Source organism: Grus americana, chromosome 2 (genome assembly GCF_028858705.1).
Source record: "Grus americana isolate bGruAme1 chromosome 2, bGruAme1.mat, whole genome shotgun sequence".
Classification (NCBI taxonomy): Eukaryota; Metazoa; Chordata; class Aves; order Gruiformes; family Gruidae; genus Grus; species Grus americana.
In genome coordinates this window covers 161451446-161467235 of record NC_072853.1, presented here as the reverse complement: position 1 = coordinate 161467235, position 15790 = coordinate 161451446, and the positions used below count along the sequence as shown (strand labels likewise).

The 15790-nt window shown below is 40.4% G+C and overlaps 1 protein-coding gene across 16 annotated transcripts in view; it reads right to left on the bottom strand.

Annotated features, from left to right (window-relative positions):
- Positions 1–15790, bottom strand: part of KMT2C (lysine methyltransferase 2C) — a 197350-nt gene that overhangs the window by 114915 nt on the left and 66645 nt on the right. For all 16 annotated transcript variants that reach the window (XM_054816544.1, XM_054816550.1, XM_054816546.1 and 13 more), the window contains exons 5-7: positions 5496–5702; positions 3257–3396; positions 1531–1640 (exon numbers count right to left, since the gene is read on the bottom strand). In XM_054816544.1, the coding sequence (XP_054672519.1) occupies positions 1531–1640; positions 3257–3396; positions 5496–5702 (457 nt within the window). The remainder of the gene's footprint in view (positions 1–1530; positions 1641–3256; positions 3397–5495; positions 5703–15790) is intronic.

Sequence of the window (15790 nt, the reverse complement as noted above, 5' to 3'; positions counted from 1 at the left end):
AGCTACAGAGCAGCACATGAAAAGACAAGGCCGAAGTGGACACTATCACGCCAGAGAGATGTGGGATTCTTCAAGAATTCTTATTTAAATATTTGCATTATAAACATCTACACAAAACTTAAAATGTACTAAGGAGGTGAGGCATCATCAGCCTGAGGCACAGGGGAAGAGCAAGGTACTGCACAGAAAAAAACAGACAAATAATGGAAACAAGATGAAATTCAACAGAGCAAAATAAAAGCTTGAACACTACAACAAGGATTTCTGTTAGAAACCAAAATATCATAATGAAAATGACCACAGACGGGAATGAGCTGATCATAAAATGACAAGCCACCATCATCAGCCAAAAACAAAGAGACAAAAACTCTTAAGCAGGCAGATTTAATTTTTTTTTTAAAAAAAGTAACCAATTTTGGATGTTCCTTCAATTCTTTTCCTATTTTTTTATACATGCACACACACACAAATGCTTTAACATCTTCAGCCTCATTTAGAACTTAATACTGTCAGGTTCTTTCATTCTGAATAGCCTTTTATTTTGAAAGCAGAAATCAATTAAATTATTCAAAGCAAAGCATTTATTCAATATGAGTATATATAAAAGCAGAAGGCGCAAGGAAAGCTGTATTATATGGCTTGCATTGAAAGACTGATTTAAAGCAGCTTTTTAGTCTACACAATGGAGAACATTTACTGGTATCTTCTGCATCTTTTTTATTTTAAATATAATGCATGAAAAACTTCAAGAATCAAGTAAAAATAAGCCTAAGCATGATCACGGGAAAACCAGCAAAAACTACACATATTTGTTGATAGCATGGCTGATTAAAATAGAAAAAAAATAATTATTAAAATAATCTACCAGACATGGCTAAATACAACCAAAAATACAGCCACACGTGGTAAAAACAATGTGAAATCAATCTCTTCATGATTTCAAAATGGTATCAGAATATGATACCAGAAGGAGCCCGTCCTTTTCAAAAGTACCTACTTTTCCAGCTACATTACCATTTCAAATTAAAAGACTAAAGATTTATATTTCTATCAACATTTAAAGTTAACAACATAGGTTTTGTGGTAAACAGTTTTCCTCTATCGATTTGCTTTTTGAAATTGGTATGAAAGTAATTGAGAATTTTTTTTACTATATTCGAGTCCTACAACTTCAGAATATAAACCGGCAAAATAAGCATTTCTTCTACCTAGTGGGGCATTTGCTAATTTGAACTCAACTTTTCTTTTGTCTGTATTTTGTTTTCATCAACCAGGTACTTTCTACGTTCTAGTTACCTCAGAACTAATTAATGATATATTCCACGCAACTCCGTAAGTCTTTTCAATAATTGCAAGACTAGAGTTTATCATGAAGACCTGTTCAAAGAAACCTTATTATAAATGTGAGCTCAGAGATCCGTATGTGGATAAGTTTGGTCATAGCTTGTATTGCGTTAGTCTACAGTGGTTTTTTCCAACCCCCAATCCCTATTTTCTTACTGGATTGAGCACTCAAGTCTTTTTACTCACTTCTGTGCTCCCTGAGACAACAGCTTTGTCCACGTTCACTGATAGCTGCTCTTCAGTCTGGCAGACTCCCAATGACCACTCCGCACAGCGGTGATGAGCCCAGCAATGACCTAATGCATTATGAAAGAAAAAGAGCTTTGGTTGTATGACTCTGTCAAGCACTTCCTCTAAGTATGGAACTTAGTTCTAGTAGTAAATACTCGCCAGATAAAATGAACAGTGTCTCTTCCTCCTGTTTTTCTTGTTGCAACATTTAATGCCCTTATTATCATACACTAAATATAGTGCAGTTACTATCAGACACTAAATATACTGCAATTTTTTTGATACACATCTTCCTCTTCATTTCAGCACATTCTGTACATCTGTTTCTAATTTTCTGATGCCTGATCATATAATCATAACAGTAAGGTGTATATGCAATGTTTGTGTGCGAGACACACGCAGAATCACATTTAATCTTCTGTTTCACTGTAGGTAACATTTGTCTATATATGTGCTCTTGACACATGATTCCCAAGAACCGGATACAGATCTGTATGCTAATGTAGAACACACTCACATGATGCTTTAGGATTCTACAGAAAACTTTTAAAAGCCAAAAATACAGGATGAACAGAAACACCATATAAATGACTAAGAAAACTGTGTCAATACAACAAACATGTTATAGAGATATAATTAGAAATGTTTGTCTACATAACTAAACAATTCAGAATCTGCGGAATTCAACAGGTATATCTTAAAAGAAGTTTCTAATTTAATTCTGGCAAAACCAAAGTAAATGATGCATACTTCCAAAGGAATTCTGTGACAACTTTATACTAAATTCAAAAAGACACTTTACATTAGCTGTTGAAATTAGTCAACTTAATCATTCAGCAACCAAAAAACTCCCCCAACAATCTCTGTAAGGGCCCGGGAAGAGTCATCTACAAATAACAACAACAATTGAAAAAAAATTAGATTGATAAAGCCCCCCGCCCATCCACACACGCTGTAGTATAACTATTTAAAACACATCATTAAATTTTTTTTGTTTGTTTTTATTTAGGCTTTGAAATGAGTTTTCACACTCATGAAAGAATAACATTTATATTATTGCACAAATATAATTCCATTTTTGAGGCAAAATACGTGGCTACTGGCATCAAGGCATTTGGACATAGATGCTTTCTGAAAAAGTAATTCATAACTGAGTAAAAAAAAAAAAGTTCCACTAAAATGAAAGAGTAGATGACAAACCAGACAGTTTTCTGACGGAAAACCTGCAGATACTGGAAACATGCAAGTGTATTATGCCTCTACTGTTCTATCAATACTGCTCTTTTACATCTTTCCTTCCATTATTTCCGATAGCCCCACATTAGCAGCAAAGTAAGTAAGGCTACAGGATTAGGACTTCAACAATTATCTTAAGCTGTGTCTCACCTCTTTTTCCTTTTGTCCCCAAAATAGAATCATGATACTGAAGATATTACTACCTGAACTCCAGTTCAGCAGTAGATTACAAATATTTCCCCATACAAAACTGACAACAATTCTGTCCAGTACTTGAAGAGGAGACTACACAAAACCACACTGGCAAAAGCTACAAAAGAATCGTCAAAGACTTGACAAACACCAGAGCACAGAAAAGCAACAGCTGAAAAACTTCACCCACTGTCACTGTAGCTACTGTACTGCTACTGGACAAGGAAAAAAGGAGGATAGCAACATCTCTTACCTGTTGGCTCAAATAAGGCTTGAACATCAATGTCATCTGGTAAGCCAACTAAACTGAGTTCATCCCAGAATTTGACAACCTGATCGTCAGAAGCAGTTTGGGTGCTTACACTTGTACATGATGCTATACTCGATCGAGATCTGTATTGAGGAGCAGAAAAACAAACTTAGAAGTGACCACATTCTTTGATCAATTAGCTAGATACTTGTAAATGATCCAAAACTCAAGGAAAGTGATTATAATTTTTTCCAAACATGGTAAAATATGTATCAACATGAACAAAAATACTTCTTCCTCATATTTAGCCCAACATTTTTCCCAATAACAAACTTCTCTGTTAAAACTGCTATTCAATAGACCAAAAAAAAAGTGCTTGGTAAAATGCCCCTTTTCACAGCCTGCTCTCTTCTAATCCTTCAGGACACACATGCTTCTTTTTTTAAAGCCTACTTCTGTTTGATATGAAAACTTGCCCAACCCTAGGAATGGAGAATTAGGTAACAGCAAGCAGTCTGTGTTACTCTGGGGAAGAAGAGATGTAGAAGGAAGAAAAAAGAGTGGTGTAAGTGGCAAGCACCCACTGCAGTTTTCACATGGCCCTCTCCCTGCAGTCTTAACAGTTGGTCCAGGGTACAGCACTGACTGTATCCTCAAAGGAGCTGCCACAGCCAGAGGTAGGGTGCCTGGATAAAACACAGCAGCTACAAGGGGAAGGTGGAAAAAAGACCAGGAGTGAAAAAGCTGCTTGGAAATAAATATCCATTTATTTAAATATCCAATTCCATCAACATGTTGGAAAAAAAAGGGGGGGGGGGGAATTGAAAAATGCAGTGATATCAAGACTACTATATTGTGCTGACATGGAAGGATCTAGTTTATAACCTTATTAATTTGTTCCCCAAATTCTAATCTTTTAATCTCAACAGAAAACAATTAATAAACCTCAGATTACTCCATTCAAGAAAAAGAAGCGATGATTCCTCCTCCTTTATTTCCTGCAGGCAAAAAACTACCTCGGACATCTAAGGACGTCCATTAGGCTCACTGACAAGAGACCCGACCTCAGTTAGTAGGAAAGGCGGTGCCGCCTCCTCTGTTAAGATTCTTTGAACTTCATTATTCTCCCCCATTAATAACTCAAATGTGCATTTGCTGTTACTTCTGAGTTTCTAGAGTAGAGACAGCACAAAACCACCTCTCTTTTTCTACCTCCAATAAGCCAAGAGATACAGTAAGCACTAGAATTTTAACCTGCAATAACTTGCCTTCCTGGAAACCATGCATGCTTTGCTTCAGCAATTACATTTAGAAATACATCAAAAAAATAACATTTTGGGGGCGTATTTTGGTCAGATTCGAGGAACAGCGGCCCAGTCCGCGACGCCTCAGCCCCTCGGGAGGCCGCGGCCCCTCGGGCGGCTCCGCCTCCGTTATTGTTCCACTTCCTCGGCCGGGCCCCGCGGGCGGGCGGCGGCCCCGCGCCCGCAGCCAATCCCCGGCCTCCAGCGCGGCGCGGCCGGCCCCGGGCCTGGCTGCTGCCCGCCGCCCCCGGCTGCTGCCCCCGGGCCTGACTGCTGCCCGCCGCCCCGCTTCTCCCCCCCTCCGGAGGCTGCAAACCCCTCAGCCGGCGCTGAGGCATCCGCATATTCACCGGCAGCCGCTGAATAAAACCGCGTCTAACCGCGGGGACGGCACACACCCAGGGTGACGGAATCCTTCGATGCTAAACCCACCCTGTGGGGAAACCTGGCAACGGCCCCCCTTCTGAAGGGCAAGAAACGTGTGTGCTATCTGCCTGCAACAACACTGGCGCGCTGCAAGAACCAGCTTTGGAGGGCAAGGGGAAAAAGCTTCAAGATAGGCTTCTAGCCCCTCCAGTCCAGAGAACACACAGAGCATCACAAGTCCGTTATCTTCCGCTCCTGTGAGAACTCTTACTGCCACATCACAAGCAGATCTGTGCTTTACAGTAACTATGTTTCTTTTCTGTGTTCTTCCAGAGTCAAGATTCTCACTGGAGAGGAGAAACCAACCAACCTTTAAAAAGGAGAAGAGACAGCTATTCCTACACTGCTTGCGTTGTTGGGGTTTTTGTCCCCCCCAAAAATGGCTAATGTCAATGAACCGCATTTTCACAAATGCAAGTTATTTGCCTATTGCAGTACAGTATCTGTAAAGATGCTTCCTGAACTTCATGCAAAACAAAAATACCCCTATATTTATTGTAGAACGGACTTACTTCTTCTGTCCTCTCTGTTTGCGCGGCACTGAGTTTTGTCTTGGAGTTCTCTCACAAGCTCCATCGGTGCTGTCGCTGGCTTCACTCTTATTTAAAGGCTGGTTTTTCCATGGGATAACATACCCAGGAGTTGGACTGAATTGTTTTAAGTCTCCTTGTCCTAATGAGCTCCGTTCTCCACAGTAACAAAAGGCGCAGAGTTGTTCGCTGTGAAAGGGAAGATAATTACTTTTTTGGGGGGGGCAAACAACAAAGGATATCCCATCAAAGAACAACTTTCATGCCAATTTAACCCTTTATAACAAAACAATAAAAGCTCCCAGTGCTCTCAGGTATCAGAACTCCACATTCAGGAACACTATTTCCAGTTAATTTAAAGTTATGTTAAAAGAAGTTTTTTGTTCACAAAAGTGCATGATTAACAAAAAAAAGCCCATATATAAAAGCCACCGATTTTCAAATTATTAACATAACCTTTTTGTTCAAAGCTTCTAAATCTCTAGACACACACTTGCTAAGAGGCATTGGAACACAGACAATAAAAAAGAATGGAAGAACTGAATTAACACCTCACACCCATTAAAAGAACTCACGGTTGCCATTGCAGAAAAGGCAAAGCTCTGCCTTTTTGAACACGGAACATTACTACACATTCACCTTTCTGTTAAGCACACACACCTTATGTGTAACACAATATGCAAATACTATACACCAAAAGGTTTAATGAAATATTGGGGGAAAAAAAGGAATAATAAGAAAATCACAGCAACGGCTACAGTCACACATACCATGCCATGAGACATATACGAATCCAAATATCCTCATTTACTTCAATACTTAAAACCAAAACAAGACCTAAAAGTTTTACTAGAGGAAATTTGTATTTACAGAACTGTGACCGCTACAATATCCCCGTGCCATTTGCAATTATGTTTTAACATGCATAACATAGCAACAGCATTGAAATGACAGCTCTGACAGCGCTCCTTGTGTCACATCATATGGAACCTACTGAAAAATATTTCTATAATAAACATATTCACAAACTTAGAATGTGAACTTCTGCAACTAATGCAGTTTGCATTAAAGGAAGGCCATTTCACACATTTTTTTTTCTGCTTAAGTGAGCAATTCTGTTTTCTTCATAGTTATGCCCCTAAGACCCCAAAAAGATGCCTCAGGGAATCAGGCACTTGGATAGAGGCTTGGTTTAGCCTGGATCCCATTTAAATAGATTTCAGTGTATCTGCAAGGTGGCACTTTTGGGTTTGGGGCACTTTGTGTTGGATGGGTGGGTGGAAGGTAAGGTGGGAAGAAGAAAAAAAAAAAAAACAAAACCCTTAAGACTAAACTCCTGTATAATATTCACTAAATTCTGGGGGGGGAAAAATGCAGAGTGTCTGTGTGTTTCAGCCAGGTGAGGCCAAAGCAGCAACAGAAAAAGGTGAAAGTAAAAAAGGAAAGTTCCAGACAGAACAGCAGGCCCTGAGAATCCAACAGAGGTTCTTACATTTGGTTTAACATACTCTGAGACGGGTCTTTTTGCACTCACCATACAGCAACACTAGGGAAAAAGAAAAAAAAAAAAAAGGAAGAAAAAAAATACCAGTGGGTACATAAAACCCAAAAAATTCAAAAAATTGAATTGCTTTAATATTACACTACTGGTAACACCAGACAGTCAGATGCTAAGGAAGTGTCACGAGACCAAAGCGAAGCCCAGAATAAAGCCAAATACTTTTACATATGCTCTATAGGTAGGACTGCACTTTCCTGGAGGCAGCCAGACCTTTGGGGACATGCAGGTTGGTGCACAGGTAAATAGGTCCCATTCATGGTACTCAAATGAAGACCCTACCACAGAACTGTTAGGAAACATTCATGCTCACATTCCTGGCCTCGGTCGCACATCCTTCGCTGATCCTGCCTGAACACAGGACCAGCGTGAGCCAGCACAACCCCCGGAGCCGATGGTAAATGTCTGACACGTTCCAGAAATCTTTAGAAAAAGGTACCCGAAGATAAAAAGATGCAAAGAAAATATGGATAAACGTAGCGTAAGAATGAGGAAAAATGAATAGTTACCACTAAACAGTACATATGTTTATTATAAAGCTAGTTTTCAATGTGATAGAGCAACAAATAAATTATTGTTTGTATGTCAGTGAATATAACCACTAGACTACCAGTGAAACCTGATCTGGCCTCGCAGCCGGAGTTGGTAAGAAGGGAAAGCAAAGCTATTTATGCTAGCTGAGACTAGAGAGACTTGTGAGGAGACTTAAGAGATTTAAACAGGCAGCACCGTGGTATATAAATTACAGTAGTTACAAACACAAGATTATCCACAGTGGAATAAATAATTATTCATACATCCTGTTAGGACAGACTATCACTGCTCATTAAAAGACTCGAGGATAATTATAACTAAATAAACAAAGCTCCTTAAAGTGAAATCATATCAAATATGCAATAATGTGAAGGTTTATAAAAGAGGAATACAAAACAGTAATTACAAAAAATTCAAGTCACTTTTAAAGTGGTATTATTTGTAAGAGGAATACAGGAGTAAAGCAGATTATGGCAGGTCCTGTATCACAACTTCCAGAAGTAGCCTTCTGCAGGCAGAGTGAAGTGAAACAACAGGAGCAGCGAGTTTCACAGCTACTCTGCAGCATGGTGCGGACAGCTGTGAAGCTGTCAAGAATCATATGGTTTGTGCTCCTGCTCCAGCGAAGCCGGGGAGCGCAGCTGAAGCAAGCGCTGGAGCACTCGCCGCGGGGAGGGGGCTGGGGGAACCCTTCGCTGAGAACACACAGACGCAGAAGTAAGAGACAGGAGCAGCAGAACGCTCCCAGACCACTGCCAAGAGACTGTGGGGCGGAGATGGAGGGGAGGGATTATAAAAGGGGAAGGACAAAAAAGGTTTCACACTTTCCAGGCAGGATAAGCAGGGGGGCTTCAAATGTACCAGGCACGCAACTACCTAGAAACAACCCGCTCCCTGCTGAGCATCTGGATGCTAGAGACACCCTCCGCAGGAAAGCCATGGTCCTCTGCTTCCCAACATGTCACATTGCTGATTTGTCATGCAGTACAAAGTGGCCAGTTCCATCACGTTAGCCTTTTAGGTTTAAGTGCTCAGTAAATATTTTAAGTTATGTCTGTATGGGCAGAAGGTAGAGTTTTTCATTTCTATCATTTGAGGATTGCAGAAAGTACTTACAAATCTACTTTCCATATGTCAATATGCAATTAGAGGATCTAAATCTGTGATGCAAGAAGAGCTCTCATATTGAAGATAACGGAATTGAGATACTGGCAACTCTTAAGATCAAACCCTAGATCTGTTATCATAATTAGCATATTTTCAGAACAGGCTAATTCAAAATGGGATAACAAGCAAGAGACGACGTGTCACATACTTTTTATAGGCTACTAAGGAAAAAAAAAAAAAAAAAGAGAATGCTCACCAATACTCCATTTAAGATAGATCTATGATGCTCCAACCCAAAATATAAATTCACTGTTATGTGTAACTTTGACTTAATTACTAAATTAATACACAATGCAAAAAAAAAAATAAAAAATGTTCAGGACAAACCAGACATACAGCTAGGTTTAGGGGAATGCAGTAAGAGGCAATAGGGCTAATGTCTGAAGCTAATGTATGTTCCTCCCAAGCCACAAGAGGAGATCTTGTTAGATGCCTTTTCTAATGAGAAACATGTCCATCTCAGCACTTCACCACAGCCATTTTCTTCTACAAGTTCTTATTTCATCGAGTTGTCCAATCAGTGCCTCATCCTCCCAAAGAATTTACTCAACCCCCTGACAAGAATCGAAGATGCTACAATCCTCCACAGTCCACATCCCGAAAAAGGAAAACAAAATGCCCTCCAGCCCTTTAATCCTGCAGAACTGAACAGTCACTATTTCCTCTACTTGACCAATGACATACAGTCATTAGGACTCATCCTAAAACACAGACTTTCCCACTGAAAGGAGTTCATTTCAACACATGCAGTATTGGGCAACTAGTTGCACAATATTAAATTACAACCAGAGAAGAAGAAACATCATCTGGTTTGCTTGCAAATATTCTGTCAGAGAATTAATGTAAAATTGACAGTCCTCAAAACTTTTTTTAACAGAATTAAGGCTGACCACCAGGAATACCAACACTTCAAGTACACCAAGTGCCACTGTAGTTATACTCCCAAGAGTAAGCAGAAGCCCCTCCTGGATCCTTCTGAGTTGGGAAATGGCACTGGGGTATCCTCTGTCAGCCAAGGCTCCTTGACAATAAGCAGATGTGCAGACTAACTTATGTAAACATGTTTTGTTTCTGTGGTATCCCGTATCTCACAGATCTACGCTTGTCTCTGCATGAACACCGTACTGTGCAGCTGTTGGAAATCTTTGGAGTGGTCCATGTGAGCTAGTGCAACCCTCAACAGTATCAGAGGGAGGTGATCCTGCCCCTCTACTCTGCTCTTGTGAGACCCCACCTGCAGTACTGCATCCAGCTCTGGGGGCCCCAGTACAAGATGGACATGGAGCTGTTGGAGCAAGTCCAGAGGAGGCCACGAAGATGATCCAAGGGCTGGAGCACCTCTCCTATGAAGACAGGCTGAGAGAGTTGGGATTGTTCAGCCTGGAGAAGAGAGGGCTCCGGGAAAGCTCCAGAGAGACCTTACGGAACCTTCCAGTACCCGAAGGGGCCTACAGGAAAGCTGGAGAGGGACTGTTTGCAAGGGCAGGGAGCGATAGGACAAGGCATAACAGCTTTAAACTAAAAGAGGTGAGATTCAGACTAGATATAAGGAAAAAATTCTGCACTGTGAGGGTGGTGAGGCACTGGCACAGGTTGCCCAGAGAGGCTGTGGATGCCCCATCCCTGGAAGTGTTCAAGGCCAGGTTGGATGAGGCTTTGGGCAACATGGTCTAGTGGAGGGTGTCCCTGCCCATGGCAGAGGAGTGGATCTAGATGGTCTTTGAGGTCCCTTCCAACCCAAATCATTCTGTGATTCTATGTGACCTCTCACTCTCCTGCCTATTTTTCATACCTGGGTAGAAGACACGACAGTCTGCAACAGTATGGGGCGCTGCCATCCACCTGCAACTCTATGTATACAGCTGGGGGAAAAAATTTCCCTTCCTCATTTTCACAGGACTAAGTTCCTTCCGTGTTTCCAGGATCCTTGTACAGCGAAATGCCAAGGAAGACAGCAAGTGGGCTATGTTGAGAACGTCTATCGGTACGATGCTTGAAGTTATACAAGCCTTTTAGTACTAAATGGTAAAGGAGGCAGACTAAAGAAAATCCTGCAGCTTCCTGTTCTGCAGAGAGGTGTTTAAGGTCCCCTTCTTTCAGGAGAACCTGCATGGGGGAATCCAAGCATCCCACAGAGATGAATGGAAGCTGACAAAAGCAGGAGAAATAAAACCTTGTGGATTCAGCTCAAGAGACGCTCTCCTCTTACCTCTTCTCAAATCCCTCCCAGCCTACTGTGGGACACAAATTATCAAAGAAGTTTTACTGTGCATTCACCTTTTCAATCAATTGCATTAAAAGCAGAGGTTGTTGTTGCTGTTTAAACAGGAAAAGGCAATGGCTTATATCTGAGAAAACCCAAGGCATGGCAATTCCAGTTAAATCCACTAGCTATAACCATTGCCTTAACATTAAATACTAAGTTACAGCTGATCGCTACTGCCATGTGCCATGATAATGATTGCATCAAAGTTAAAATAAAAAATAAAAAATTGGAAAGCATAAAAATAAAGATCTATTTCATTCATGCTTTGGGTTGAAAAAGAGGGTGAAGAGGGTGTAATTTGATTTTTGCTATGAGTTTGTTTTTAAAGAAATTATGCAGTAATTTTCCTCAGTGTCTGGAAATGCCTTCAGGATGTCTTTTTCAGATCCACTTTAGCATTTTAGAAAGGTGAAACTGAGACGCATGAAACCTTGGGTAGTATCAGCAAAGTTGTTAGAGAAATGTAAAATGGTTTTAACATCTATTTTTCACAATTAAAATTAAGCTCAGCACAATGAAATGGAATATTTGGGAACAAAACAGAACTTCAGAGCATCGTTTGTACTGATTACTGATGCAGACTGATGAGAATTGGCCTTGAGAATTCTTCTCCCACCTAACTCTGTTACTAGTTTTAACATATGTTAAAGGACTAAATTAAACACTACAGGGGACCTACTATTTATTTACCCGTGCCAAGTTGTGCTATTGCACAAACTACTTTGCCTTCACTCTTGTTTTATGTTGTGTTAGTTAAAGAGTAAATTTAAATCTTAGTGAAGATGCACCATTGTATCATTCATGTAAATTCAAATCAAGACCCATAAACTGTATTTTAAGTGAAACTATATTTTAAGTAAAAAAAAAAAAAAGATGATTTCTGGTTTAAAACAATGGCAGAGGTCTGCATCAGTGTGAGTTGTAATATACGTGAGATATTCACAGACATGAAGTTATTCTAAAACTCAGGGGTTTAGATTAAGCTTTTCAGCTTCATCTAAGTATCCTGTAAATACCTGGACCTCACTAATGAAGAAGCTTGAAAGGAAACTACCAAGGAAAACTCATTAGGCAATGCATAACAATGTGACATTGATACACGGTTGACAACCCAATAAATATCACCCTTCTGCATGAATGATACTCAGGACAGAGAAGGATGAAAAGTGCAACATGGAGCTATCACAAAGAGAAAGATGCAAAAGTTCTCAGCTGCAAGCTATATTTAAGCATTTGACACACAAAGTGATCTCCTTCCAATAGGAAACAGAATCAGAGAACAACTCGAAATGTTGAAGTGGTTTGACACTATTACACAGAGCTAGTTTTGAAGTGAGTATTTCAGTTGTGCAGCACAATTCCTTTAAAAAAAGGAGGGCAGGAGGGAGTTCATATGAACCTCAGGTGAAGAATTGTAAAACTTTACATTTGTACAAAGCAATTAAACTGCATTAGACAATAATTGCTTTCCGATTTTTTGCAAACCAGCACAGTTGGAGTTCTACACCATAAAATCAACTTAAAGATACTTTCCTCACTTGAAAGAAAGAAAACATTACCCTCCAACCACCACCACCAAAACGACACAATTTACTGACATTTTAAAATCTAAAAAAATATGAAAATATGCTCTTTTCGCCATCAGTACACATCAGATTTAATCTAAACAAACGTTAAAAGCTCAATTAGGATGTCACAAACCCTAAATGCAAGAGGGGTTACCAGAATGTCAGTGTTGAATAAAGTGAATTTAGAGGTCTACTCCATCCAGAAATCATGAACTGACTCGTACTCTCAAACAAAAACTCCATATAGAATACAACTAACTGTGAGCCTACCTGAAGGCTGATACTTCACACAATTTTGAGAGGTGACTTGACCTGCAAGTGATAAAACCCAAATAAAGATACAGTGGCCTGTATCTTCGGTGTGCCTCTGCGTCCAGAAAGTACTGCCTGTCCAAGCCAAATTCCCTCTCTTGGCAAATCAAGATGGATCACACCAAAACTGCATAAACCTCGCAGAGGCGGCAGCACCTCTTAGGATGCAATGTCATAGGAACACTAAGTAGGGTCTTACTACCTGAAAATTACTGAAATTTAACACCTATCAAGTTGGCTTTAAATAGCAGTTTTTCAATTTAGATGAAACTTTCTTGTTCAGTCACATTAGGGAATGGAAAAACATGCTGTTCTGCATAATTCAAACTTTGTATTTTTTCTTTGGAAAAACGTTTACAGAAAAGATGAAATACAACAGGGTGGGGGTCTTCAGTCAAAACTGTGCTGAGTCAGATTGAAGGTTCATCCAGCCCCATGTGGTCGATGTTAGAAACACGATAAGCAGATGCACAGGGTATATTAAAGAGCAGGTGATACGATACTACCCATGCCTCCCAGTATTTTCAGTCCAGGGCCTCCCTGAATCAGCTGTGATTCCTGTATATTCAGTAATTCTCAGTTTCTCTTTCAGGAACTTGCCCAGTCTCGTCGTGAACTCACATGTATTTTCAGCAATCCACAACATCCTTTGGCAAGGATTTCCTTATCATTCTAGACAACTATCTGTTGTGCAAAGAATCACCTCCTTTTATTTTGCATCTAACCCTTAAAAGTTTCATTGGACGACCCTCCTTGCATTTAAAGAAACTGAACAGTCAATATACAGCCACCCTCCCCCTGACACCTATGATTTTGTAAGCATCTTATCTTCCTCCTCCAACCTCTTTTACAGACTGAAGGTCCCAGCTTACCTAACTGTTCCCCACAGGAAAGCTACTCCATGTCTTTGATCAACCTTTCTGCTCCTCTATGAAAATTTCTATGTTTTACTATATTCATTTTTGAAGTTACACACAAACCACATTAACATTAAATTGCCTGTACTCTCAATCAGCTGTGAAATGGAAGTGAAGGAAGGAACGACGAATGGGCAGGGCACGACAGAGGGTTTGCTGCACGAGGGAAATGGAAGGTGATGGGGAAATGGGACAATTGACTGTCGGGCATAACACAGCCCACACAGAAAGCCAAAGGAAGCAGGAAGAGAGCACAGCCTCAGCTGACACGGAAAATGAACAAGAAAATGGAGAAAGGGGTGAGAAGAAATATCACACATCTGGAGATGGAGGGAAGGAAAATGCAGATCAGACGAAGAGCAAAAAAAAGAAGAAACCACAACTGAGTGGAGACTGAAACAGTGATTAGAACTGATGAGCAGAGACTAGGATTAGAAAAGTAAAGAGAATGGGAATATGATGAGGAGTCAATAACATGAAAAAAGACAAGAGTCTGGCAAAGATAGCTGAAGGCAAAAAAAAAAAAAAAGGCAAAACAAAAAAAAAAACCAAAAAGTTGACTTTGGAGGAAATGAGAGAAGACGCTGTATTCACTCAACACTGGAACAGAACTAAAGATCCCAGACTCTCAACATCACTTGCGATTAACATGTATCTGTGCAATCCTCTGGCAAATCAAGCACCACATCCACTTCTGAGCTTGGTCTACATGGGACCCTGTAACAAGTACTGCCATCAGTCCTTCAGAGTGGCCTGACAGACTGCCAGCCACAAAATCCTGCTCATGAGATGCTTCTGTCTGTCTGACTGCCATCTCTCAGAGGAAAGATAATCTGTCTAGTCAACAGACCTGACCTGCCAGCTCTAGGCTTGCTGCCCATCGGCAGCAGGACAGACTCGGATGGAGACCAGCAGCCTTAGTAGGATGGGAGAGAGACAGAAAAAATGCCTAAAAACATCCGTGAAAGGCTGAGTGTGGGACTCCAGGAGTACCTGCTCATACAGGGCAGAAAACATTTCTAAGTACGGTTTCTGTGGTTGGACCAACTTATGTAACAGATTAATTCAAGGAGCAAAGGTCCGTGCAACTTAAAGGCATTGATCATGGGGGATCACGTCACCAATCACGGGTGTCAAATCCCACAAGGCGCAAGTTCCACATGAGAGCATTAAACACATTATGGTCACAATGTCAACTGTTCCACCTAAGAAAAAGGCAGGATTAAGGCTGCCTATGAAACCTTTCTTTGGCCCTATTTGTGCAATATGCCTTCTGTGCTTCAAGAGAGATGCAGACCATCTGGAGAGAACGCAAAACAGCGAGAAGAATCAGAGCTCAAGAAAACATCATCTACAAAGAAAATATGAACAAATTTGGGATTTTTGTTATGAAGTAAAGCATGCTGGGGAAATAAACCGAGAGCCTTTTGCACAAATCTATCCTTCGTTATTCTTGGCAGATGGTACAAGTAGTAATGGGATAAACCCAGAATGAGGAGAGTGTGGGTTAGATGTGAGGAAAGTGCTTCCAACAGTAAAAACAAAGAAGAGACTAGAAGGGACTGTTTAGGGAAGATCTGGATTTTTTATTACTGGAACATGTAAGAGCAGCTTATGTAAACTTCTGTCAGGAATGACAGCTGTAGATACCTGCCTTGGAAAAGGAGGTGATCTAGATGACTCCAAAGGTCCCTTCCTGCCCTATGAATCTGAGACAGAGCTCCTTTAACAATGATCTGTCATAAAATTCCTCTTGAGACCATTTCCCTAGTCAATGCATGAACAGACAGCATGAACAACCAGTAAACATTGAACTTTTTTCTCATTTTTCAGTGTGTGGACTTAGTCTTTACTTACTGACAATATTCAAATTGTGCTCCGCAAGCCAAATCAGTAATTTCACTCTGGACTAGACTGGTCGTGGATATAATGATGAAATATTACTTCATTATTAT